Raw genomic sequence first — 27294 nt, 5'->3', positions numbered from 1 at the left:
ACTAATTTCAGGAAACCTGAAAATGGAGGGAAAAAACCCAATATTGACTGGATATTTACTAATATAAAATCGTGCAAATCCAGACACGGCATCTCTAATACATACCATGTATATGTGTGCATGTGTGTGTGTGTACATATGTAAAAAAAGTAGATACAAAGTTATCTACCTATGAATGGAGAGGGAAAAGTAGTGAATATGTATATATTTGATATATTGGTTATATTCTCATAGAATAGATGTATAAAAATATTTTAGTAGAACATAGTCTGCAGTAAATATGTGCTGATAGTTAAATGTTAATACATTTTTGGACATCATATGAAGACAGATATACAGTTCCACTAAATACGTAGGCCAGTAGTGCAAACATTGTTTTACACCAAACAGTATTTTGATTGTATATTTATAGTCCTGTCTTTATGTTTGGTCCTTTATCTAGATTAATATTTTGTGCCCCCAGACCAGAGGCTTAATAGCTGTACTTGCAGGAGAAGCCCTACCTAATTCTCTGCCACCAGCTGTTGGTGTGAGGCTATCCCAATGAACGTGGCAGAATCAGGCCTGCTATACAAACTTGCATATTGAATTCAAACATTTTGCCAGGTGAATTGCGACCTATATTGTTCAAAAATATCCAGAGAGGCCCCTGTTCCTAGAGTATATAGGCCATCACCATCCAGGGAGTATTAGCTAAACTCCACTTACCCACCCATTTTTGATTTATAGGTGCAGACGTCAGCCCCCACAGATCACATGATGTGTAATGCAGGAAACCTGTGGTTGGTCTCTGCATTGAATTCAGATCTCTGCCCTCTTCACAAGCTCATTGTTCCTGATGATTCAGTAAAGGCAAAGCAGCCTAAATATTTTATAAAGCTCCTGCAAATCACTGGAAAATTGTTGACCACAGTACCTGGGGATCATGCAGCAGTGCAGCAGTCACTGCACAACAGCTAGACTCCAATGGTTGTTTTAATCTTGTTTAACTATTGTCTCAGCAGGTAACTCTGAGACATAAATTATCTACTACCTGCCAGCAAGGTGCCTGTACTATAGAAGCTTTTTATTTTACTCAGGAGCACATTATATCCAGCTTTGGAGACTCAGTCAAAGAAACGACAGTGTTCTTAACAGTAGGGCCTCTTAAATGTAAAGGGGCGTGCAGACCTCAGACTTAGAGAAAGCAATAAAAACTGTAATGGAAAATATCTAGGAGGAAATACTTGGAAAATATCTGTACTCAACTTTTAACTGACTCCTGCAGTACCGACTGCTTTTTTCCTCTCATATATAAAGAGCATCTGTGATCCAAAAGTGCTTTTATTCTAGAAGGAAGAAAACAACAACCATAAAGTACAAAAGTAAAATTCCCATGAAAGCACACTGCATGTGTGTATTTTTTCTTTGTGCTGTTCAAGGTCTGCACAAAAAGTCCAGAGGCCTTCTAGGTCTCCAAAATGTAAAAGGAAATGATGCAGCAAATGGAGGCCCAGAGTACTATGCAGCACAGGACACCATTGCAGAGCATTGCTATTGAAGCATTCCAACTAAACTCCATCCCAGCTTGTCTCCATGCCATTCCTATCGACCTCAGCGAGCCAACCAGGTGAAAAGCACAAATATGTCACAACTTGAATAAGAGCAGCCTCATGAGACTCATGATGTATTTTAAAATGGTGTTAAAAAGAGTTCATGCAACAATATGAAAGTAGAATGTGTGGCCTAAGAAACAATCCTTTATGGAACAGCTGCACCTTTGTATCCATGATTATGGTGTGCTAATGGTATTCCCTGGAACTTGCTAGCTGACGTGTATGGGTATGCTGCATCTGCAGCCCTGCTGTCAGGTGCTGAGGAGGCTGCAGGAGTGGAAAGCTGCCTTCAGGCTCTCCCCTCTGACAGACATCAGCTGGAGAAAAGCAATGTACAGCTGTGCCTCTTCTCTGGGACCACTCCCACGTAAAGTCCTACAAGGGCTGGTCCTGTCTCTTTTCCTTTTCATCATACACTGAAGAGCTGTAAGAAAGGTCATGAGGAGCCCAGGGGTATGGTACCATCAATCTGTTGATGGCAACCAGCTCGTATGTCTCTTTTCAGCTGATGCAATCAGTGCCGCGGCACAGATGTCACAAAACTTACAGGAGATAAGCCTGCAGATCAAAATCAGTTGGCTGAAGAGGAAGGAAGGAAGGAAGCAAGAAAGGAAGCAAGGAAGCAAGCTTTGTGTAGTTAAGGCAGCGAGCAAATCCTGCATCCATTCTGGGCAAATGACATGTAGTTTTGGGTCCCAGCAGAGCCTGTGTTGCCCCTGGATTCCATATGGCTTGAAATTTGACTTGTATCTTTTTCTGTCTGCTCTGCTCTCACTTTTTGTGGTAAAGGTGACTCATTTTACCTTTCATGAGAAGCCGACAGAGACTTGTTCAGGTTAAAAAGAGAACAAAGAATAAAGCTTGTCAAAAAAAGCAGAAACATAGAGGAAATGTGGAAGGTGTAATTCCTTACAGACGTACTTACTGTCAGTCCACTTTTGTATTTTATTCTTGGTAAAAGAGGTGTTTGAACATAGATAGTCTAGTAAGGATTAGCAGACCCAGTGCAGGCTTTGGAAATGAACATGATCTGAAACTGTCTGGTTTTATAGCCTTGAGCAAATCATATAATCTCTCTGCTACTGTTTTCTGATCTATAATCCAAAGGTAGTAATGCTTTCTTCTCCATGGTGTATAAATGAATGCTTTCACAGTGTTTTGAAGTGCCATATACAAATATTACAATTACAGAGAAGCAAGCAACATATGATATTAATGTCAAACAGATACAGGGTAAACTTGGGATGCTGGACAGCAGTGCACTGAGATACAACTGTAATGAGTTCATTAGCAATGCACGACTGGATTGATTAAGTAGTTGCCGCTGTGTAAAGCCTTGTCTAGAGCTGATACTTGATATATTATTTTGACCTGCGACAGATGCTCAATGATCTTGTCTCTTAAGTTTTGGCAGTGCCTGTCATGTCAATACAAATTATTGAGCCAAACTGAATGAAAGAAGCTGTAGTTGCCACATGGATACCTTTTTTATATTCTCCTGTATATAAAAACTGCAGCTTCCCAAACTGGATTTTTTATATAACCTTTCAGAAGCTCAGTTTGAAATAGCTTGTCTTCTTTTTTTTCTTTCTTCCTGAGAACGTTTCCTCTTGCCATCGTGATAAAAATGTACTGCTGTGACAAAACAACCATGTTCCCATGATTTTATCCTTTCCTATCACAATGGCAGCAGATCCTGTATGGTTATGACATGGCACAGAAAATTCTACCACACTGAGGTTACTTTTACATTTCCTGATAATGGTAACTGTGATGTGAAGCATCAGATGATATAACATTTTTCTACACAAAAGAGTCACAGGAGGACTCAAACACTCTTTGAGGATCTAGATATCCAGCTGAGATTAGAGGTCTGGATGTGTCAAGGTAGTGGCATGCAGAAGCTTTTCAGCTGTAGGCTGAGGATTTGAAGATGAACAGCATCTAGAAAGAGGTTACCTACACCTGGAAGTTTTGATAGCTTATTTGAACTGGGATTCAGCTGGAGATCCAGACCCTTTTACTAGCAGGCTGATTATCACAGACTGGGAAGTTGGCACCAGCAGTGGTGGTAACTAGTGCAGCACAACCATCCATCCATCCATCCATCCATCCATCCATCCATCCATCCATCCATCCATCCATCCATCCCAGTGCAGTCTGTAAGGACTGCAGGTGAGAAGTGGCAGTGTGGATAGCACATATGTTAGGGGCACAGACATTTGACATAAAGGATGTTTTGTTTTGAGTCCTTCAACTGTGAAGTGAAAAGATTCACACTTTTTCCTTCTCTAACTCTCCCTTCAGCCATCCATCCCTTCTAATCCCAAACTCCTTCTGATGGCTCCTGGGCTGTGCCTCATGTGTGCTTTCGCTGGCATTTTAGTGAGAGCTGAGGATTGCTAACCTTGTTTTAAGGCAAGCTAACCAAGGCCTTTTGCAGATGAGAAGTGAGGCATAGCACTGTGAAATGATTTGCTAAAGGTTATCCAGCTGTGACTGAGAAAGTATGCTCTGATTCTGCTGCAAAAGATGCCACAAAAGTGTAAATGTTAATAGTAATAACTTTCTCTATGTGTGTTTCTGCTTTGCAAAATTATATCTCCACCAGGGGACTTGTTAATGTCAACGTCATTCAGTTTTCATGATCACCACTTGAAGTGATCAGTCAGCTGTGTGGATCTACAAATTGCTCCCTTGCAGCCAGCCTCTTAGTCTAATGCTCGGGTGACAGTCAGCTGCAAGGATCAGACTCGAAGATGTCTTTGATTTTCCTTTGATGTTTCTGAGCCAAGGAAGAATTTCACGCAGCCACCGGGCACTAGGTGAAGATCCCTTCTGTTTGTGGGAAGCCAATTATAACGCTGCTGACCCGCCTTGACCTTAAGATTACTGGCAGGATATCTGCGATGTCCTTGCGAGGCAGAGCTACATCACTGGATGTGCCAGACTCAGGGCATAGACCGATTCGTTTGTCTGGATGCAGCAACCATTCCGATACAGTGATTATAATGGAGCCTGCACAAATTGATCCCGGTCAGACTCAGTGTATTTATTTATTTGTTTGCACTTTGGCATCATTGCTGACGCGTGGGGCTAAACAGAGTTCACCTTTAGGATTTAATGAGTGGGAACAACTTACAAGGACAAGAGGTCCTAGTTTCTAATCCTCTCTACCAGTTAACTCTCTCTCCCCTTTCATTATTTCTTGTTCCCTTATTCCCCTCTTATTCCAGATCTAAAATCAGCTAAAGCTTTTAAAACCCCTGACAAACAAGCATCACGAAAGAGGCCGCGTGCCAGAAACCTCTTTGGAGTAAAGCACACGCCGGGAGAGAGGTGGAGGCACAAAGAATCCCGGACGGGCGCCCAGCGGGAACGTGAGAGAAGAGCTGGAACTTTTTCACCTCTGCTGAAGCAAACGAGACGGGGATCTCCGTGCGACCGCCAGCAGCATTTCGGCGGCGGTTGGGCGTTTATTCCCCTGCGAGGCGCGGCTGCGGGAACTGCACCGTCCCTCGGAGAGACGAGCATCCCGGGCGCGGGCCGGACTACAGCCCCCGTCATGCCGCGGCGCGGGCGGGCGGTGGCGGCCAGCGCGCCTGCGCCGCCAGACGTGGCAGCAGCCGCAGCGGCGGCGGCTCCGGAGCGGCTCCGGCGCGGCGGCGGGATGGCATTGCCGGGGCAGGGCGCGGGGGCTGCGCGGCGCCGCGGGCGGCTCCCTCCGCTGCCGCTGCTGCTGCTCGGCCTGGCGGTGAGTGCCGGCGGGGGGCGGCGGGGGCGGCGCGGGCTGTCTCTGGGCCGGGGCGGGGGCGCGGCGCTGGCCGGCGGAGTTGGGCGAAAGTTGGGAGCGGGACGGGCCCCCGGGGCCGGGCGCGGCGGCTCCCCCGCCGCCCGCACCCTCCGCCGCCGCGGGCGGGCTCGGGTCGGCGCAGCCCGGCACGGCCGGGATCCGGCAGCGCTCCTCCCGGGTGTCTTCCCGGCGCTCAGCCCGTGCGCTGCTCCCCTGCTTCCCCTTTCCCTCGGTCTCCCAAAGCACCGCCCGGGGAAAGCGCATCGCGGCGTGCGGCGGCGGCTCCCCGAGGGGCCGCGGGCCGGGGCCCCCGGCTGCCCCGGCGGCTCCGACCGGCGGCGCTTCGGTCCCAAGTTTCGCGTGAAGAGCGGTGCGGTGGCAGAGTGTTTCCAGAGGGTTTCCCTCGGCGGCGGCTGTGCCGCAGCGGAGCTGCCGCGCTCGGCTTTGTGCACCTGTGTGCGGCACCCCCGCCCCGGGCACCCCCGCCCCTGCGCCCCTCGCATGGGGCGCTCTCCGTCCCGGTGCGCTCCGGAGGATCGGCGGGTGCTTCACTGACCTTACACCGAGCGGAGCACCGACTACCCCCTAGGCTTCCAGAAATATTTTAAAGTCTGATTTGTTATTTTTTTAATCCACAGAATTTAGCATAAACAGCTCAAAAGGTTGACGAAGGCAGGCTTTAAAACGCTTCTTTATTCACTTTATTGTCATGAGCTACAGTTCATCCTTCTGCCTGGACAAATGAAGCTAATAATTAATGAAAAATTACGTTAATTCTTTTTATGCATGAGTGATCTGAAATGCGTTTGGAAATGCATGACTGTGGAGTGCTCATCTAATTCATACAAATCAAGTGTGGAATTGCTAATTGCCCTGTGCTTATCCTGTACTAATATTAGAATTGCCTTTGTGGGACAGAAAGATTCGCCCCTGTCTGATGTAGCCTTTTGCCCCTGGCAAGGCCATAGCTCTCAGCTCATTCAGGATGGAGAAGAAATGCCGTGCATCCTGAACAATTTTTGCTTGGTTTTAGGCTTGGTCTAGAATCACAGACCTCTGCTATCTGTACTTTATTGATTTCAAGTGAAACTGATGTCAGGCTGAACTCTCCCTACATGCTGGAGAGGTCTTACTGTGGATTTTTTTTCTCTGTGGCTCATCTTTAATATACACAGTAGTTTTCTCAGTGGTACTTGTGGCAGTGCATTCCTCAGATTGAGCGTATACTGTGAACCAAGTGGAGTTACAAGTGGACTGAATTTTCCATCCCTTCAGAATAGCTGAGCACATGGAATCATTTCTGGTATTTCCTACTATATCCACTGTGACTGTCAGACCTTATCTCACTGTAACATTCATTTTATGTTAATGTGAGCATTTTCCTGTGATTTTTCTTTGTAGATTATCCCCATCTTTCTTCATATGAATCTGTTGTTCCCAAGTGTTCTGGTTTCCCTCTTTGACCTTTTGCGTTGCAGAGCTGGTGCCTTTGGTATGAGCAGAGGGGGCCTGCTGTTGTCAGTGAAATTATACAAAGCCATTTTAATTTATCCACATTATTCTTTCTTACCTTTCTTAATTTGCCACAGCAGTTTGTTTGCTCTGTGATGCTTCATGCTGAGCAGATGTCTTCATTGAGCTGTTGATTCAGCTAATTCTTTCCCCTTTGCTGTGTACAAGTAGTTTAAATTATTTCTTCCAATTTGCATTATCTTGCACTTGAAGGTGTGATTTTTCATCTTGAAATATGTAACTTGCTGTACTCCAGGACTGAAAAACTAGCCTACAGCTATGACATAGCAAAACCTGCTTTTAATTTTTCTTTGAGTTGATGTGAGACTGTTAAATCATGTGGTTCTCAGTGTGTAAACTAAAGGTAATACCAGCTGCTTGCTAGGTCAATGAGAAATATTTTTTCCTCTCTGCCAGTTCCTGAATGTGTTTTATTTTTTTTTTTTTTTTTTTTTTTTGTTATGTTTGTTTGTTTGTGTTTCTGGAAGTGCTGACTACTTGCAGTACACCTGGAACAGCAGCTAGAGTTGTGCATGCCTAGCACTTCTGAAAAATAGGGCTCATTTTTTGACCCAAAATTGGAGGTGGCTTTTGAGAAATGAAATCTTTATCTCTGTAAGATTTCCTGCACACGTAAAAGGGAACCTATAAAGCTGTTGAAGAAAACGTTGAAGTATCTTCTAATGTAAGCTGTTAATTTGTTACCTTCAGCATCCCTGTGGGTGTGTGACACACGCACCAGGAAGATGGTGGAATGATCTCTGCCTGCTGTGAAGTCTTATTTTTTGAATGAGTTGGAGAGCTGTGAGGAAGTTGTGGGTTCCCTGTTTGGTTTATCAAGTGGTTGACTGTATTTCATGCTCAAAGAACTGAATTTACTGTTCAAGGAAGGAGTTTCAGCCCAAGGTGGATTAGCATTTCCTCTGATGCATCAGGTGCTGTGCTTTCCCTAGCAGAAGGCAACCACTGCTTCCGACAGGATTACGCATCTGGGTCCGTTTGCTTTGCAAACACCGATGAATGTTATCTCATACCAGTGTGGCAAAGATCAGTTTGTCTTCCGAGTGTTGGCTTAATGACAGAGAAATGGAGTCGAGGCCAGCTGACTGAGCACTGTTGGGAAGCAGACTGTGATCTGGTGCCATTCAAACCCTGTGCCTTCAAAGAAGGGCTTGAAAGGAACATTTCAGGCTTCCAGCTCCTCAAGTACTTCCTTTATCCTTGCCTGTAGGGTCACAGGAATGCACTAGTGAGCGCTGATGCTGACGTGTGAATCCAGGACTGCAGGGAGAGCTTGGGCATGATTCCCTCTGTGTTGCAGGTAGCCCTGCAGCGTGGGCAGCTGGGAGCCTCTGGTGAGTCTGCAGGCAGGGTGTGAGCACTGCTTCACTGCTGAGCTGCTGTTTGCTATTATGGCATTTGGGCTTGAATTCAGGAGTGCCTCTTCCCATCCACTTACTGTTTTTACTCTTTGGACAGTGTTTCCTGGCAGTCAGAGGGAGAATATTGCAGAGAGAAATTCCGTACTTGCCGTCCCCCCCCACCCCCACTGTATTCATATTTTGTCCATTCCCTCTTCAAAATATGGATTTGTAAAACTCTGATGTGGGCTATGCTGTGTGTCCTCAGATGCCCTTCCCAAATCAAACCTTGGCTTCTTTACTCTACTCCATGCGTTATGGAGGGATGTTTTCAATCCATTGATTTTGGTACCACAGCACCTGTTTACCTCAGAGGCCCTGGGATGTGGTCATCAGAAGTGGTGTTTCTGCCCAGGGGTGAGTTCATGGTGTCCTGAACAATTGGTGATGGTAGAGGTGCTTGTTCTGTTGTTGACCATTGCTTTTGCCTTTTGGTGGTGGAGTTCCTTGAATTCCTCTGTTTCAGTAAAATGGATGTAGTGAGATATTTCTTCAGAACTGTGACTGGAGGTCTGTGAACGGAAAAACTCTGATTCTGGTTGCAAATTGCATTGCATTAACTTGCATTGCCTTAAATTTCATGATGCAGGCAGGGTCACTTTGGAAGTTGTTGTTTACCTTGTTCCCGCCACCTTTTCAAGCTTGTGAATGGCAACAAATTGTGATAGCAAAGCAAGTCTTTAGTTTTGGCACTGTGCTAGCTGCGAGTGGCTGGTAGCATTGGAGGAGGATGCTGTGAACTGCATGCTTGCAGAACACAGCAAAGGTAATTGAATTTGTGACTGTCTTGTCCTATCTGTTGTCTTTGGGTTTAGAGTGATATAACCTGTTTGCTGGGTGAGTGCAGATAGACTTTCTCTCCCTCTCCTCACTTTTCCTGGATATGGCACCCCATGACTGTGTGGTTGTTCTGCTCTAGAATCAGCTGTGTGCTGGTTTGTTCTGGTCCTGCCTTCCTTTCTCCTCTTGTAGATCACTTCCTTTCTGTGTGAACCTTGCTCCAGCTATTAAAATTAAACTTTGCCTCCTATCACCTGGCAAAAAAATGTCAGGATTACTTAGTTAACATTTGTCCAATGCTTTGAGGATAACAAGTGCCATATAAAGTGCTAGAGATTTTCATGTGTCATTTTTTTGCCCTGTCTTCCTTATAAATCCCATTAATAGTGTTTTTGTCTTCTTTTTATAGTACCTCCTACGTGCTTCTTGAGTAGGTGGTATTTTTTTAAACTTCTCAAAAACCCAATTTTTAGTGGGGGTTTATGTGGCATATGCTTTGCTCATGCCCTTATCTTCTGTAGTCAAATGTGTTCGTTCAGAAGTGATATCTGAAACATTATTTCATCAGCAGCTTGTTTAATATATGTATGGTGCCATTGCCTGGCTTGAAGAGAGAGAGGTTCACATTCATAATAAGGAGAAAGTTTTTTGTCAGTGTTAGTGATTGACCCTATTACAGTCAGTTGTTAATTAGTAAATAGTTGCATGGGTTTTCCTTCACAGAGCATTCGAAACCCAATGATAAATCATACAATTAATTTGCTACTCAGTGCCCTAAGGAACATCCTTTAGTATAGACTATTATGCCTGTAGCTTAAGCCCCACTGTTTAAGAACAATATGAACAGTAGAGTCTAGTCAAATCTTGACGTCTCCATGGTATTTTCTGCTACCTTCTATATTTGGAAAGTGAACATAGCAAGCACCACGTTAAGTGGAATGTCTTATTTGTAGCATTCTTCAGCCTAAGTTAAAGGGTACTAAGACTTTCTGTGTCAGGATTTTATTGAAAACAAAAGAAAATATGACACTTGCCTCTTTGCAGATATGACCTCCCACAACAAAATGTCAGTAGTGCTTCAGTTTTTTAATTTCTGGAACGGCTTGAGGTGAGGGTTAACTGATCTTTGTTATGTGTGCAGTAAGAATGTGCTCTTCTACAGAGCTTGTGAGAATGAACAAAACCCAGGAAGCGTGCAGTGGGCATGTCTGCAAATGTACATCTCTTGGGCAAACCCATGGTTTTCAAATGCTGTTGGTCATGCAGTGCAGTTGTTGATTTTCCCATGTGTCTGCTGGAGCCCTCCTCACCTGCTGTAGGTGTGGGAGTCGCTGCCCCCACTCAGACCATGGATGGCTTTTTGGATGGGTCACAGACCTCACTGAGCAGCCTTTGTGCTGGGAGTCCGCAGCAGGTTGCATTTTGTGAACCCCTGCAGGGGCAGTTGGCAGAAGATGGTTTTGTGATTCCAGTGGGATTGCCGAGACTGCTGCAGGGGCCGCTTCAGCTGTGACCCCTGAAGTCTGAGACCCAAGAGCTACTACGGTTTTTCTTCCCCACTACGCAAAGTAATTTTTTACCAGGCTTCCTTGATTTACCTTTGGATAACAGAGCTAACCTGTCTCCTCCCATCTGATTTGATTAAAATGTTTCTACAGCTATTTTAGATATTAATCATGAACGAGAAAAGGGGACTGTCCTACTTATCACTACCCATCTTGGAAGGCATTTGTTACAAATGGCTCAGTGATCAAAGCAGCACAACCCTGAATGTAAATAGCAGCAGAGGGAGGGCTCCTGAGTGAAAAGCAAGCAATTATTGCACAAGGTCAAGAGTGGTTTGTATGATGAGCAAGGAACATAAAACATCTGCAGTCAAACTGTGATTCTTGTAAACAAGGCGGCTTTGGATTTGAACGTCTCGTGTTTTTCAGTGGGAAGGAATTGGGGGGAAGGAGGCGATGGGTGGGTTTCTCCCTTATGCTTGCCTGGAGATGACTTAGACCTGGTATTGTCAGTGCGTGCACAGTGTGTGCACCACGGGACCTGGCTGTGTCACCAGCTGATCTGCAGATTTACAAACCTCTGCCACCACAGGACAGAGGTGTCCCTTCAAGTCAGCCTTCTGAAGTTAAGTGCACAGTCCATCACAGGGCTCATTTTGGGAGCTGAGTGGGAAAGGGAAGGTGAGATACTGTCTTGGGATTTCTTGCTTGTTCTCCCTCTCCCCCCCATTTTAATGTGGCAGATGAGACCCTTGTTCAGATTGTGAACTACTCCCCTCCTAAAGAAGTTAATAATGAAATGAAATTCAGTTATCTCCATTACTGCTTTGAATTCTGAGGCAGGTTTCCTCTTCAACTAGACTCCTATAAAATGCCTTGTCAGACACAATCTGTTTCATATGCACAGGGTTGCTGATTGATCATATTTACAGTGGGTTGGGTGCTGTTGTCCCAAAATGAGAATGACACCACCAGTGGGTGGCTAAGCTAAGGCAGAAATCTGAGTCAATGTCTTCCTGAAAAAGTGGAGTTTAGAAATTGTGGTCGAGTGTAAGGCTGTGTCCCTGCCAAGCAGCAGTTGTGCTAGAGTTTGTTGTCACAGCCTCAGCATTCTTGATGAATAGTGTGCAAATTGGCTGCCTAATTATACATGTGTTAGTGTGTGCATAAAAATATGGATTCAGGCACCTAAGCACTGTTTCAGCTGCCTATCCATTTATACTTTCTATGCATTATTTGTGTCCAGGGAAGTATATATTTCGGGTGTTTGAGCTGGAAATAGGAGAAATAGAGAATAGTTTTTCTGTCCAGTGTACAATGCTACTCTTCTGATAGAAATCAAAATTAAATAAGGAAGATCTATTTTCTTGTTTTCAAAACTGTGTGTTTTTGTTGCCCTTGATGTAAAATAAATGAATAAGTAATTTTCCAGAAATGCTGCTTACCCTTAGCAAAAGGCCATGCTGTCACAAAGCTTTTGTGGGGAGCAACTCGTAAATTGAACTGGGTTCTGTGGGATGAGTAGTTAAGCATTTATCACATTTAATTTGAATAATAAATGCAAAATATGAAAATACATTCTTGTGGCTGTTTGAAAGATATTCCTTTTTTTGATTTTAAAATGAGATTCATTCATTCAGAGTAGAGTAAAAACTTGAGAAATAAACTCTGCTTTCTCAGATCCTTTATGATTTTGAGAAAACACGGCCTGAGGGCTGGCCACATTTTTCAATAGTGTCAGTCCTGGAAGTATAATTAGCAAATAGTTATTTGCCTGTAACTCTTTGCCTCTGGGTTTCAGAAAGCTCAGATCTTCCTTTGGTATTAATTCTAAGGAAGTGGGGTCATGCAGTGTTTACTGCTCTTTAGCACACACGTGTGTTTGGCAGCTCTGCAAGGAATTGCTAGAGAGTGGGGGAAAAAAAAGAAATTTAAACCTTTTTGACTGATCAGACTTCTACCACCAAGCTTGCAAAATCATATATTAAATACACACTTTGAAGAACAAAGACATCCAGAACACATGGGGGTTTTGTGCCTTGTACTTGAATAGCTGTGTCTCAGCAGTTTTGAACTGACTGTCTTGAGGATTTGGGTTCACTTATGTTTTACTTGAGAGTCTTTCATGCATCTCAGACACTACAGTCACATGACTGATGTGTAACCTACCCCATAAAAATTCTGTGAAAATAAATTCAGATTGCGATTTTGAGCTGGGGAAAATCTGCAGACTAGAATTGCTGTGAGATTTGCATTTCATAGTCTGCCACGTGTAGTCTGTCATTTTTTGAAGGTCTCCACCAAAGTTTCCTGCATCTGAGAGCGCCAGGTGACAGTCGTGTCACTGAGCCAGCCGTGGATGAGGACCTGTTATGATCGGCAACTGTGCAGACACAGCATGAAATTAAATAGACCTTCCCTCAGTTCTGTTGCAGTTTCTCATTGCCATAGCTGGCAAGGGCGGCAGAGATGTTGCACATGTTGCTCCTATTATGCCTTTTACTTTAGCAGGTGTCGAGGTGGCAGCTTCTTGAGAAAAATACTTGGAGCATTTCTTAACTTTTTGGGCAGTGGTCGTGAATAGATTTTAAAGCTTTAGGATGCTCAAGTGACAAGAGAGTTTAGCTTGTTTCTTATTTATAGATTTCCATATGTGTGAATGTAGCACTTCCTGACGCATATGAAAAGAAGCTTCCTGCCCAGGAGGGACTGTCACCTTTCTTGACCTCTTCTTTTTTTAATATGTGCTCATCTCCTCTTATGCCCTGGATTTAAGCAAGAAGCAGTGTGCTTGATTGGGCAGTGCCTGGCTGATGAGCTCTCCTGCAAAATGTCTGGAGTAAATCTACCTGAGTCATGTCTTAAGAGTAAATTCACATAGCACAGTACATGCAATTAGCTTCATCTTTGCTGCTGCTTTACCTACGGGCTGTGCAGGAACACGAGTTTGTTTTTTTGTGGAAGAGTGTAACTGCTTCCATAGAATTCTTTTTTCTCATCCTCTTAATTTTACATTGTTGCTAGAACTCTAGTGGCTGTAGCCCTGGTGAGCTGCTGGTGCAGTCATCGCTGCTGTGACTTTAGAGCAGGGCAAAGCAGCCCTGTGTTTGGGACTAGTGTCTTGTAGAATTGACTCCTTGATGGCCCTTGCCTTCAACAGAGCTCATAGGGAAGGCAGAAGTTCTTCTGGAGGTTTAACCTTAAACCAGCCTCTTGTTTATTCTTGGGTAGGGTCTTGATTAATTTCAGCAGGAGAAAGCTGGAGAGTGCAGAAATACTTAATTCTTATCAGTTTGCAAACGTCGTATAGCGCAAACGCAAATTGGGGCTGGTGAATTTCTCCTCCCTGTGTTGCTGCGGCTGCCTTAGATGTGCAGCCAGGGCAAATCTGTCCAACTGGATGCCTTTGGCTTGGATCTTTTGGGTTTTGCAACCAGGAAAGGCTGCGACATTAATCTTAATTAAAGAGAGATGATGATTTATTCAGCTGGGCTGACTGGTGTGCTTGTATGCACAATGCCATTCCCAGTGGGTTTTGGGCTAAAGCACAGGAACAGAGCGAGCTGCTGTAGTAAAACTGCAGGCAAATGAGTAACATGTATTGATTTGATACCTGGAGAGGAATTGGGCAAAGAAGCAGCGGGTATATGCAATGTGACATGCATCTCCCTCCAAGAACCTGCTGTTCAACCAGCGCTGTGAGCTTTCTGCTAGTGCAACACCAACAAGGCAGTAGTTAAAGCTCTCACTGTTTTCAGAATCCAATTTTTCAAGAACTTTACACGTCTGCCATTATAAGGAAAGGAAGAGAAAAAAAAATTCAATTCCTGAAATTGGCAAAACAGCTTTCTAGCTGGAAAAGACATGGAATGCCTATACTTAAAACCATTAAATGGTGTGGGTTGGAAGAGAGCTCAAAGATCATCTCATTTTAATACCCCTCTTCTGAGCTATTGGTAAATACTTTAAACAAAGTTTACAGTATCATTAGTGTCATGTTGAATGTGGCTTTTGTGTGTTTTTTTTAGTCCAATTGCTTCTTTTTGATAGGGTTCACAGACTAGAGTATCCTTAATTGAGTCCAGTTTTTTAAACCAAACAAACAACCTGTAGTCTCACTTTTTCCCTGTGTTCAGCCTCAGTTTCTTTTAAGCTTATTTTTTGTCTTCTATAACTCAAGGCATAATTAAAACTGTAAGACACTTGAATAGTTACCAAAATCCTGGTGGTTTTGGGCAGGATTATTCATGTCTGTGTCACCTCACTTCGCCCGACAATATTTGCGTGCTTTGATTGGCAACACCATGTACTCTTCTAAGAAAATACACAAGTGGTTCGCATTCATCAGCCTGGAGTAGGAAGGTTGAGCTCTGGGGACATCTGGCTTTAGAAGAATGTGAGTCTTTTGGTGGAATTAAACCATCAAGGACATTTATGCTGAAGGTAGAGGCTGACTTGCAAATGTGCTCGCTTCCTTCTCACAATCTGACCGTCTGGTCAGCGAGCACAGTGCTGGGAATCCTGCCTGTGGAGTGGGGTAACTTGGTTGCTCTCAGATTTTATGTTATGTGTGTATTTTCTAGTAACTTCTAAGTTCTTAAACATCCTGGTTGTTTTGAGGATGATCTCCATCTCGGCTCAGCTTCTCTCCATTACCTCCTGTGTCCCAGTATTCCCCTCATGCCCCTCTTTTTCCACATGTAAAGACTTCTGGCATTTATACAGTCTGCTTCGTAGGTGCAGGTTTTGTTTCTGAGCCTCAGTTACTGAGGTGCTTGGAAATAGCTGCATTTGAGTGAAGTGCTGTGTGTTCTTCATTGGCTTAGTCCCTTCTTCAAGTGCTGCATGATGTAACACATGGGACACAAGAACAGCCTTTTACTTCTTTGCATGCATGGTGGACATATTTTCCAGCCTGGCTGGAGTAAGGCATGATCAAAATCAGTTCTGTAATTAAGGAAATGTTGAACCTCTTGTGTGTGTTAGGCAAATGAGCTAAAGCTTTTAGCCAAGCAATTAAGTGTTAAGGTTTTACTGTAAGGTGAATGGAAACTAGATAATTTCTCCAGCTAAGCTTCCCTTAATCATTCCATTAGCACCAATTCAGTACAGTGCAGAAGGGAAGCAGCATAGCCTGATAGATAAGATTATTATATTATTATTATTGAAGATTATTGCAATAAGAATAAGCAGTATAGGCCCCAGCTGAGGATATGGTCATGATTTGATAGGAGTTTTACTTTATAATAGTCAAACTCTGCTCTGGAACGGCTGTGATTTAAATAGACTAAAAGATGCAGCGGAAAATAACTTGTTTGCATAGATCCAGAATGGAGATAGAGATTAAATGCTGTGTCTTCCATGTGGCCACTGGAAACCGAACAAGACACTGCTGTGTGTGTGTTTGACACGGTGTGGGCACTGGGAAACACGAGCCCTGCTCCACTTTGGAGGGGTGGGTGGGAGAGGGTTGTGCTTAGTGCTGTAATGCGGATGCTGGATTATTTGCATTTTCTGTTCTCATTTCCTACATCTGCTCCCTGTCAGTGTGGGTTATTTTAACTTCATGGCTCTCGCCGTCTTCTGTAGGGTATCAAAGTACTGGCTTGAGTTTGCAGCATGTTCAGTGATGTAGGGACAAGAGCGCTCTCAAAGTGGCAAATTGCTGCTTCTCTTGGTAAAGTATATTAAATTTACATAAAAATTATTATCTGACTTGGGAGCAAACTTTTGAAAGGGGTGGCGTCTTAAGTAAAATCGTATTTCTTGATGTCGTGTTCATCTTTCCATTTAAGGGTACTTGTTAGGAATGTATTGTCCCAGTTTCAATAAATCACGTGCCTGGCATTTTTTCTTTTGGTTTTGCTGATAAATCAGTGTGATAGCCTATTTAAGGCAGCATGTCTCAAGATTATAAAAAAACCATCATAGCAATTTGCAAAACCAGGTTGTCTTTGTATTTGTGACTGATGTTTTTGTCTCTCTGTTTCCTTAGGCATTCTTGCCAGCTTTCGTGTACTCATTGAAGATCTCTCCACTCATAGAAAAAATAAGTGATCACAAGGATTTTAAGAAGCTTCTCAGGACACGGAATAACGTACTAGTGCTCTATTCCAAATCTGGTAAGTATTTTTTTAATTTTTTTTTTTTAATGTCACAGCTCTTTGTGCCCAGCAAGGTGTGTACCAAGGGGCTTCTATGGGACTGCAAGCGCTTCTTTGGGACTGGTGTTCTTTGTTTTAATTCAGAAGCTTCTGATGTTTCAAGATTGGAGACTTCTTAATTCAGCCTTCTAATTGCTCTGGTGCATTGGCAAAAATGTACTTTATTCTGGCTTTGTCTCCAGAACTGGCTCCGTGTAATAAGAGCTTTCTGGTGTGTTTATCACAGTAGTTTGCAAGTTTCGATTTCCTGGTGATGCTGAAAGGCATAATGAATAGTTACAGTACTGAAATCAAGCCATCTTTGCTTCTGACAGTTTTGAGTGTCCCACGGTTGTCTTTCAGCTTTAATTAACAAAATATAAAAATAAAAAAAAGAATTGTTGTGTAAGATGGAAAATTACTCATTTCACATTATGCCGCCTGTCCCCTTGAATCTTTTTGTTGCTTCCTCTGTCATTCAGGCTTACCTTTCTGGCTGTTTGCTTACCTGTTTGCTCTCCCTTTGCCCTGTTCTGCTCCTGCTGTACCTTTTATCCTCTCCTGCCTTGTTGTTTTTTTTTTTTTTTTTTTTTTTTTGGGGGGGGGCGGGGCGTGTATTTTGTGTAACACCATGTAAAATCAAGGAATTATCTTTAAACTCCATACACAAGTGCAGAATGCTTTTGTGAATGTGGGAGTAATTGGAAAGCAAGAAGTAAGACGTGTAATAAGGATGATTTTCCTTAGTGCTGTGTTGTTTTTGTTGTTCTTCCCGTAGGCAGAGAGGACAAGATAATGCCTTGTTTGGGTGTTGGGTCCTCCTTTTCTGACCTGTTGCAAAGGTCCTGTGTCAATTAAACACAGTGATGTTAGAGTTGCTCTGATTTCATAGTGTATCAAATTGGAGCAGTGTGTGGTGACCAATATCCTCCTCCACTTCCCCCCAGCACCAGAGAATTTTGCAGACAATGATGTGCAGGTGCTGGAGTAATTAACTTTATTTCCTAAAGATATGCTTATTCTGAAAAAGTTAAAATTATATGCGTGGCTTATTTTTTTGTTAAAATACTTGTGTTTTGCTATAGTGAGGAACTTTGAGTGCTTGAACTTGGCTAGATGGTTTTGTAGTAACAGGTTCAAAGTGAAAACCATAAAAGAGTTTCTAATGCTTTTTGATTTTTGAAAGGAACACTTTAGATAAAAAGACATCTGTATTATTCAGCTTCTTAAAGGGAAAATTTTCTTTTTACGCTTAATATTTTAAGTGGTGGTTGCTTTCATTTTTAGCAGCATAACCAGAACACTTCAGTTGTGACACTCATCTAATAAATGTTGCCCTATGGGCATTGTTCAGAAGCCATGTTACAGAGATTTCTTTTTTTCTGTTTTTGTTATTTAATTGGTTGGTTTTAGCAGTCTAAAGCATTGCATGCAGATCTGACTGTGGAATTAATGTTTCTTCCTGGCACAGTGATCCTTGCACAATTAGAAATCTCTTGCTCAACAGTCACCCAGAAAGAGGGGAGGGGAAAAAAGAGATGGGAATTCGGAGGTGCAATTTCAATCCCCGATATACATCCCCCAGATGTGATAAGATGTTGGCTGGTATCTGGTCAAACTGCTGGAACAAAGGCTTTACTTCCCAGCTGAGCAGAACTAGATGTCACTTTCTATTGCAATCAGAAATCTCATTGGTTTGGGGAGGTATCATAATTTATAGGAAATGTTTAGTTCCCCCTACCAACTGGGTATCCTAACAGGGGTGGATACTACTGAGCTGCTCAGTCTTCTGGGACAAATGGGCCCCTGAATGCTTATTTTTAAAAAGGTGTTAGTCAAACTGTTCCACTCTAAGTACGTGCAAAGAATTCCCCCACCTGCCTAAGTCCCTGTGTTGGTGAGAGGTGGCAATTGCATGTTCTGGGTATTGGGGGTATGAGGGTTTCTTCAGAGCTGATACTTGTGGGTTGGTGTCTCTGATGGCATCAGGCCCAAGAAAAGTCTGTCACATACAAAGAGGTTGTTTCTGGCTCTGGAGACCATTGAGGTAAAAATTGTGAAGGTTTAGAGATTATTCAGTGGATTATCTGTACAGGCTGGCTCTACTTGTCTACTCTGACATCTCCAGGCCCTCACTTCCTTAAATGCTGGAGACAAGGTGCTGGTCTACAGAAGCATTCTTGAACTATACTTCCCTCTAGCCCCCCCCTGGCTCTCACTAGCTCAGTTATTCAGGGGTTTTAGGGAAATATATTTCAGAGAGACAGAATAAAGATTTCGAAAGAGTGGCTCTCACCCCCAGCTTCCGTCCAAGCTTTATTCTCGATGTGATGTTCCAGGAGGCCAAGGAGAGAGAGAGCGAACCAGGAAGAAACAGGGGTATATCTAGTTTTGGGCCAAGGAAAGATACTGGCCCTGAGCCAATAGGGTCAGGAGTAGGTATGATAGGGAAAAAGGGTTGAATTACATAGCACAGGTTTCAGGGGGACTCTTGAGGGGAAAAACCATTCCTCAGAGGAACACAACACATTCTGTCTGTCCCAATATTGCATTCTTACATTCAGTTACTTGAAGCAGTTGTGGAGATCTGGAAGAGGCTCTTGGTTTCTATTTTCTGTTTATTGAGGAAGGAAACAGTTCCTGTTAGATTTTGGGGGGGAATGGATACTTATTTGTTCTGCTATATTTTTCTCTCTTCTGTTTATTTTTAATACCGTTTATAAGAGTCTTTTGGAATTGGTAGTGTTTTGCAAAATCTACACATGTGCGTGGCATTATAAAAACTTCTGTTGGGTATTTATAATACAGCCAGTACTTAGAAGGACCTTTTCCAGGTACTGCTCATGACTGTTGGTTTGGGTATCTCCCAGGTTCATAATGAGAATAAAGTCTGTTATTTTCTGTGTATGGCTGGGGTAGAATTAGGGAGGAAGAGATGCTGAACGACTTGCCCTTACAGCTGATGAGAGTCCTAAATAAAATTGCTCTGATTCGCAGGCTGTGGTACAAACTGGTTCATGCCCAGCCACAGGGAAAAAGGCAGTGTTGGGATGGAAGCTGTAGAAGAGGACACAGTAGAGCTCCATAAATGTAGCTCAGGGAGTGTGTCTGGAAATACCAATTTCAGTGTCTTGTTTAAGGGGGTAGAGGGAGGGAGCTACCCAGCTTCAGCTGCAGCCAGCTTTCCTTCTAGTTTACAGAAGATTTTACTGATCCCTGCTACCCTGGTTTCTTCAGATGTGACAAAATGTTCTTGGAGTGCTTCGGAACATAGAAATGCAACACAGTGTTGTTTCGTGTGGAGTAGCAATGCTGTTGTTCATTTAGTATTTTTATTTAATTTTGTCTTCCAGCTGCTGCTGCGGAAAGCTCACTCAGATTACTGTCCAGTGTGGCCCAGGAGGTGAAAGGACGAGGTACTATAAGCTGGATAGACTGTGGGTACGTGTCACGCTCTTTTCCTTCTCATTTTCCCTTTTCCCTTTTGGCTTTTACTGCTGTCTTAGCTTTTTTGATGGCTCTGAAACTTTTGCCTTTAACTGGACCCACATAATTCTGTGGAGTTTATTCTGTAGGGAGCTTATATCTTACCAGTTTCTCTTCCTTTGAATGGAGAGGAATAAGGTTTTTTTTCTTATGGCTGTTCTTACTTCTCTGACAGCATGTTTTTCAGCCTGAAGCTGAGACCCCAGCTAACATTGCCTTTCACAGGGGACACACGGGGTGCAAGCTTTTTTTCCACAAGCCAGGGGAGGAGGAATCTCACATGTTGTGTCTCAGCTGGAGGGCAGTGCAATTCTGCTCTGACAGCAAATGTGTGAGCAGTAAAGCTGTTTGCTTGGTTTTGAAGCATCCCCCCATTTGTGTCTCTCAATCAAATGTGCTTTCTTTTAAAGACCTTCCTCTGTGCTGGCAGAAGTTTGTGGCAATTTTTAACGTGAAGGCAGAGAAGCTTGTTTTTGTAAGTGGTTGTGTGTGTGGGGAGGAATGAACAGGTGTGTACTTTCTGGTTTGCAGATGTGAAAATCTCTGCTGTGGTTCAACTCAATAACAGTTTGCTTGTGGTTTTAGCTTGTGTATCAGTGCCTCTGCAGAGAGCTTTGCCTGCAGGTGGCAAGGTCCCCTTCCTGCACTGCAGAGGAGCAGCTTGCAGCCTACCTGTGTGTTTGGGTGGATTGCCATGGTATGAACAGACTGTATGCCGTGCACAAATGTATCAGCTCTGCACATCATGTGGCTCCCTTAAAATTACACTTTTGAAACTAACCCTCATCCATTAAACAGTGACCCAGGATGCCATTGGTAAATGCAAGTTACTGTGCGTTTGTTATTGTTAACCTGCCCTGCTCCCCCCTGCCACCAGGCAGGTGTCTCTCCTGTGGAGTCCTCTGCCTTCTGTATGCATTCTGCTGGCCTTGTCCAAGTGCACACACACTTTCATCTCTGCCCAACTGGTGGGACAGAGTTCCAAGTCATCTGCTGGCAGAAAGCAGAGCTGTTCCTCGGAGGTCAGTGAAGCCTGGACCAGTTGCCAGCTGCTGAAGAGCCGGTGGATAAATTGTGTTGACTCTGACAAGGTGAAGGTTGTGAGGAGATCTGGCATACCTCTGAAATCCATGAAAACCAGTCTCCATTTCTAACAAAAGCACCCATAAGTAATTTATTTGTTGTCAGCAATGAGGGCTAGCAAATAGGATACTGAGCCAGCCTCTTGGCTTCAGCTTCTAGTCAGCTTCAGTTTCTGGTTATGGACTGGTTGCTACCTTTTTGTGTCTTTTGTTTTGGGCTGCCTCTGTGTTGTGGGACTTGCTGCTCGCTCTGTGCGTGTGTATGTGGTATATTCACATGCTGAATGATGAGGCTGTTCAGCTGGCCCTTCAAAATGCTGCTGTAATACAATTAAACAGTAACTCCCTTCAGGATTTATTTTATTTCTGGGTTGGAGAAAGAAAGATTTGGTGTTTAGGACTTCAGTTTGAAATCCAGGGAAGTTTTGGCACTTAGTTCAACAGGTCAGTCTCCACTCCTGAGTTTGTAAGTAATGGTGATAGAGAGGGAAATGTATTGTTTGGTTTTGCTGTAAAATAAACTTCAATTCATCAAACCCTAATATACTCTCATTTTTCAAATGTTGACATCTAGACCAAACTTTGTTATGGAAGCTACTTGCAAGAAATGTATTTTCAAGTCTCTCCCATGCAGTGCTTTAATACTTTCCATAAGAAGCTTGGTACTTGCAGTGCCTTTCCTCTCACCGTGATGGGGAAATACTGAAAGGTGAGTTAATCTCAGACAGTGCAGCAGCATGGTGAAAGCGTGCTGTAAGGGGTTGGGAGACCTGGGAATAGATTGGAAGGTTCCCAAAATTTCCTTCAACACCAATCAGATTGCCACTTGCCGAGTGGCAGGCGGTGATCAGGATGTTGTAACATGGCAATACCTCTCTTTGAGGGTAGAGCAGAGCTGTCTTTTATGTCTTGTTTGGGAAGAACCTGGGGAAAATAGCTGGGCATTTTTCAGAGATGGGCTTTTATCCCTTCTATCACTCCTGCTAAGGGATACCCTAACAGAGTTTGTGAACTGACTTCATGGGGCAAGGTGAGCTGGAAAACTGGCTTGTGGTAAGGGAAGTCTTGGTGGATGCAAAAAGAAACCTTAAACAAATAGTTTGAGCCTAAACCAAGTTTTGTGGTTGATTTGCTTGTTAGGCTTTTGAAGCATTCTGAAATCAATCTAGCAGTGTTGAGGCAACTTTTAAACAAATTTATTTTGTGAAAGGCTTTTTTCCTTTGCTTATTGCTTTTTAAAAATTTGCAAACCACTGCCCACCTTGCTGCAGTGACAACACTGGAGGCTGCAGGTGCTGTCTGCCCCAGGTCACAGAGGGCCAGCTGAGTCCTACCAGAGTGCCTCAAGCCTCTCCTGCAGCAAGTATGCTGGAGGCTTATTTGCAAATCTTCATGCTGAAACAAACAGCACACAGATGCAGGGATATTTACAGCACAAGCTCAATTTGTTTTACAAATACTGACAAGAAATGTCTTGTTTGGCAGCAATATTTAGCGGGAAATTTTGGCTCTGCTCTTCACATCCTGCTGTACTGGGCTTCTTTGCCTTCAGATCCAAGCGTTGGCAAGGCTGGCGTACATGCAGAGTTGTGGTTTGTGTCTCTGCTTCCCTGTGGTGATGATGGCAGTGCTTTTCTTTTCCTTTTTCTTTACTGGCGGTGCTTTTTTTGTTTCTTGTCATTCTCCTTCCCCTCGTTTTCAGGAGAGGGCAAGAGTATTCCGCTGCACAGATCAATATCAGCGTGGATTGCTAAGTCTCAGCAGCATGTTCTGGATTTCACGCAGTGGAGGGGAGTGTGCAGGTTTGTGGCTGGAAGTGTGGCCTTCAGGACTTCCTGATTGCTGGTTTGTGTGGAAATCATGCTCCTTGGCTTCTGTTGGATTTGTGGTAGAAGACAGAAGTTAGCTTTGAGCTTTCAGTTCCAGGTTGAGTGGTCTCAGGGAGAGAGGGAAGTTAGTGTTTCGGCATGATGTAGGGAAATACTTGGGTTCTTGCTGAGACAGTGTTGAGCAGAGGAGGTTGCCACTTAGTTTGTCACTGTGCAGGGTAGCAGAGACCCCCAGAGTGCTGAGGCTTAGGAAGTGTCGGGCAGGGAATGCCAAGTGCCTGCCTTTCCTGCACAGTTGTGCTCCCTTGTGCCAGGTGCTGTGCTGGAGTGTGGCTCCCTGCATGTGGCACTGGAGATAAGGTCCTCGTTCTGGAGAGCTCAGTCAGGTCCTGCAGGCACATCGACGCCTCCTTCCAGGGATGAAGGGGCAGCTCGGGAATTGCTCACAGCATTGAAGCGGTCACTGTTGGCTGCTGGGCGCTGAGATAGCGTGTGTGGCTCTGTACACAGTTAAACATAAAGCTGTTTCAGTTGTGAATGAAAGACCCAGCAGTGATGTGACAAAAATATGTTTTATTTTAGCCTTTACATGTTTTAATTAAGAAGTCCTCGCTGAGGCATTTGACGTTGAATGCATGGTGGAGTGAGTGACAAGAGAATACTGAACTAATTATGCCTGGTGAGATGCGTGGTGTGGGGGATGGAGCACAACGTTGCAGGTTGCTAAATCTTCAGTGTTCCAGAGAGATGGATCAGGCACATTGGGAGCAAGAGTTCTGGGACTCGTGTCTGGGGAGATGCCACGTTAATAAGAGCTGGGAGTCACAGCTTTTGTTCCTGACTCTGCTAATGAATCGCTTCTTGTTACTTCGTGCAGTTATAAAAGGTGTATCTGTTTTCCAAGCAACTGGGTAAATATTGCCTGATTCATTAGTCAGTGTTTATAAAGAGTGTGGAGAACTTTGAAAGGAAAAATGCTGCAGCAGCATGAATGAGTGCTCTTTAGGGCATTCAGGTGAAATGGGAATGGGCATGTAAGAAAGCAGGAGGTTGGGCTTTTTATTGAATTATTTTTTTTAGTTGAAGGCTGATAGAAGTTTGGAAAATTGAAGGGCATCATAGGGAGTTAAAAGCTTAGGATATCTGCAAAAAAGCACAAAAGGACGTGATATTTTCTATATCATGGACTGGCTGCTGCTAACTCTGACAGGAGGTTGGAGTTTGTGCTGCAGAGCCTCTGCATCCCCCCTATCTCCCAAAACCTCCATTTTTTAGGGCTTGATACAACTGGAGGTAAACACTGATGTGGTCAAGTAAAAGAGGAGTTTTGTTAAAAATAGGAACTCCTGTCAAATCTTTGTGGTGGCAAGTAAAATGTATAAAGTGATGTGCCTGGGAACACAGTAAGATATAATTACCTTTCCACTGAAAGACAAAATTGTCGCTGCTTGTATTTAAAGCAGACAAAGCTCTCGTCTCAGTTTGTGATGGTCCGAGGTGTGGCTTTGAAGAATAGTCATTAGAAAGTTACTCTCTGGCCTTCTGAGGTGGGTTTTGTGGCCGAGGACTGATGTTACTTCGAAGAGTAACTAGTTTGGGTGAAGTGGAAAGAAAGTGACATAGCTTTGTTGAGGAGGAGAAAATGTGTTTGGCAGGTTATAAAGCACATTTGGGTCAGGCGCAGCTTTGAAGAGGTTGAAAGTAACTATCTCCATCATGAATATGATTTAGGGAACACTCCTGGGTTTTCCAGTTACTGAATTGTCTCGAGTTTTTATTGACTATAACTCCTGCCCAATTGTGGATTGATATTTTTTGAAAAAACATGCATTTCTTTGGCTCTGGGTAATTATTTTCTGCTCAAACTTGCATGGTTCCCTTTACTGTAGGTCCCAAACATAAACAAAGCTGTGTGATTTCCATCTGCTGTCATAGCGCGTGTGCTTGGCTTTAGCACATCAGACTGCTAGGAAGAGGAAATGCCATCTGGTTAAAATGTCTGACTAATTTTTGCTTGGTTTTAATCCCACTTTTTCTGCTTTTGTGTGTCATTCTTTCAGTCCCTTTTGTGTGCCGTGTGCACCATTCCTGTGGACCCCATCCCCAATATTTGCTTGGTATTGTAGCAGTCCCATGACACTTAGCATAAAGGTGAGACCATATCTTGGCTGGCAAAGCAGTATGTTCAAACCTACACAGCTAAACATGCTGCTTCACAAGAGAGCCAAATCTAACGAGTATTTTCTAGGGTTTTCCCTAATATCCCTGTTTTTCTGTGTTTTAGATCAGGTCTTCCCAAATTTCTAATTTCCTTATGCTTAGATACAGAAAGGCTTTACCTATCCACACAGTCATAAATGAATGTGTTTAATGCCTTGACATAGCAGGGAGAAATTTCAGAAGTAAGGCTGGCAATACAGTTGGCGTTAGAGTAATTTTGCTCTCTAGTTTTTACGTTCATCCAATAAAGCCACTCAGGAGCAGGATTTATTTAAGAGAGTAAGTCTACTCATCTTTCTTACTTGTAGCTGAATTTTAAAACTGATGAGAAACTTTGAAATTGCAAATAAAGCTGACCAGACCTAATAGAGAGAGAAAAAAGAAAGGAGGATTGCTGCCCTTGCCCTGGTACAGTCCCTTCCATCCAAGCAGATTTGTGGTGTCTGGGATTTCTGCATTTTTCTACAGTAGCCTTGAAGGTGAAAGGCAGCACAGGAGAGGATGGCTCATAGTGCCAGCCTGGGGGAGGTAGCAAGGGCTCTGTTTGCCACTGGTCCAGGGGGAGGTAAGGCAGGTGTCCCTCAGGGACACTTTGCAAGTGAGTTATACTGCCACTGTGGTCCCTGTGTGAGTGCCATTTGTAAGGGCAAAATGCATTTACAGCATAGATTTTTGCTGCTTTCCTCCTGTCTCTGTCATAACCGGTCTGTGTGGTTAATGTTCATTCTCATTAAAGCCTTTTTATTTTACTGTAAGAGTGGCCGTGCAGGAAGTGTTATGCCAATCTGAAAAAAAAAAAATTCTTTTTTAAGCAAGCTCTCAGTTCCTGACTTATACCCATTCAGTTTGGTGTATTGCATTAATTCAGAGGCACAGAGCAATTAACTACATCCACAGTAATGGTTGGGTGTATGAGCCTGAGCTCATGCCTGTTTCATCCTAAACTTAAGTATTCCATGGGTTTTTGTTACCCTGTTTTTTCTGAGTTTTTTTATAGCCTTTTAATTTTCTTAAATGGAGTCAGATCTTTTTAGTTATTGTACAATATTAAGAGCAGTATTCTACCTTTTCCCACAGATGCAACATAAACAAATCCTTTGTTTTTCTTTCTCTGTCCTTTGTTTGCATATTTCTAACCTGAAAACAATTGTAACTGACAGTTGGTTTAGCCACTTGGCTGAGGGGTGAAAAACCCCAGAAGCCAATCTTCTGCTAGACCCACAAATGTATAAAAAGTAAGAAATAAAACAAAGAGGCTCTCTCTCCGCCTGGATTCAGCTTTTGGGCTGGACGGAGAAACCTCTGCTCTGCAAAACCGCTTGTCTGTGTGTAGCTGCTTTGTGTGTCTCAGTGACAGGTTCTTTCCTGGAGTTGCTCACTAGCCAGATCTTCCACGTTGCTGCTTTTCAGACCAAAAGGAGAAGTAAGCGAGTTCAGATTTAATGTAAAGGAAGTACCTCTGTTTTCCTGCACCCAGTAATTCATTTAAAGCATCCTCTAGCATCCGTCCTCTCCAGGTCCCTGGTGCACCTAAAGGTCATTAATGGGTGTAGAAAGGGCTGCAGCATCTGTGTGCCCATGGGTGACATGTTCAAAACCTGCGTTTTGGGGTTCTTAGGTTCCTGTGAACTCAAAGACAGAGTAGTGTGTCCCAGGTTAGGACAGTGTTCCCCTGTGCCATGTGGTGGGATGAGAGAAGCTGCTGCTTTACAAAAAATTCAAGTGTTTGGTGGTTTTAGATGTTCCTGCAAAGCCTTCGGTAGCCCTTGTGAATGTGTTTACCTTATTTCTGTGCAGGTATGTGGGCTGCCAAGTGCCTCTTGCTAATTTATATTCCCATGGAAAGTACTGTTCATTATAACTTCTTGACTTTCTGCAGGGGCTGGAGCTTATAATTTTTTCCCTTAATTGTTTTAGCTTGACGATAT

General features: G+C 43.6%; 1 protein-coding gene across 1 annotated transcript in view; it reads left to right on the top strand.

The window, feature by feature from the left end:
• Positions 1 to 5253: 5253 nt before the first annotated feature.
• Positions 5254 to 27294, top strand: part of PDIA5 (protein disulfide isomerase family A member 5) — a 97358-nt gene continuing 75317 nt past the window's right edge. Inside the window, exons 1-3 of the mRNA XM_040070147.2 lie at positions 5254 to 5349; positions 16602 to 16728; positions 20103 to 20190. Of these exons, the coding sequence (XP_039926081.1) occupies positions 5266 to 5349; positions 16602 to 16728; positions 20103 to 20190 (299 nt within the window). The 5' untranslated portion in view covers positions 5254 to 5265. The remainder of the gene's footprint in view (positions 5350 to 16601; positions 16729 to 20102; positions 20191 to 27294) is intronic.

The sequence above is a fragment of the Hirundo rustica genome, chromosome 7, assembly GCF_015227805.2.
Source record: "Hirundo rustica isolate bHirRus1 chromosome 7, bHirRus1.pri.v3, whole genome shotgun sequence".
In the NCBI taxonomy this organism is placed as follows: Eukaryota; Metazoa; Chordata; class Aves; order Passeriformes; family Hirundinidae; genus Hirundo; species Hirundo rustica.
Note: the sequence above shows the minus strand (reverse complement) of the source record. Positions and strands in the feature narration are given on the sequence as shown.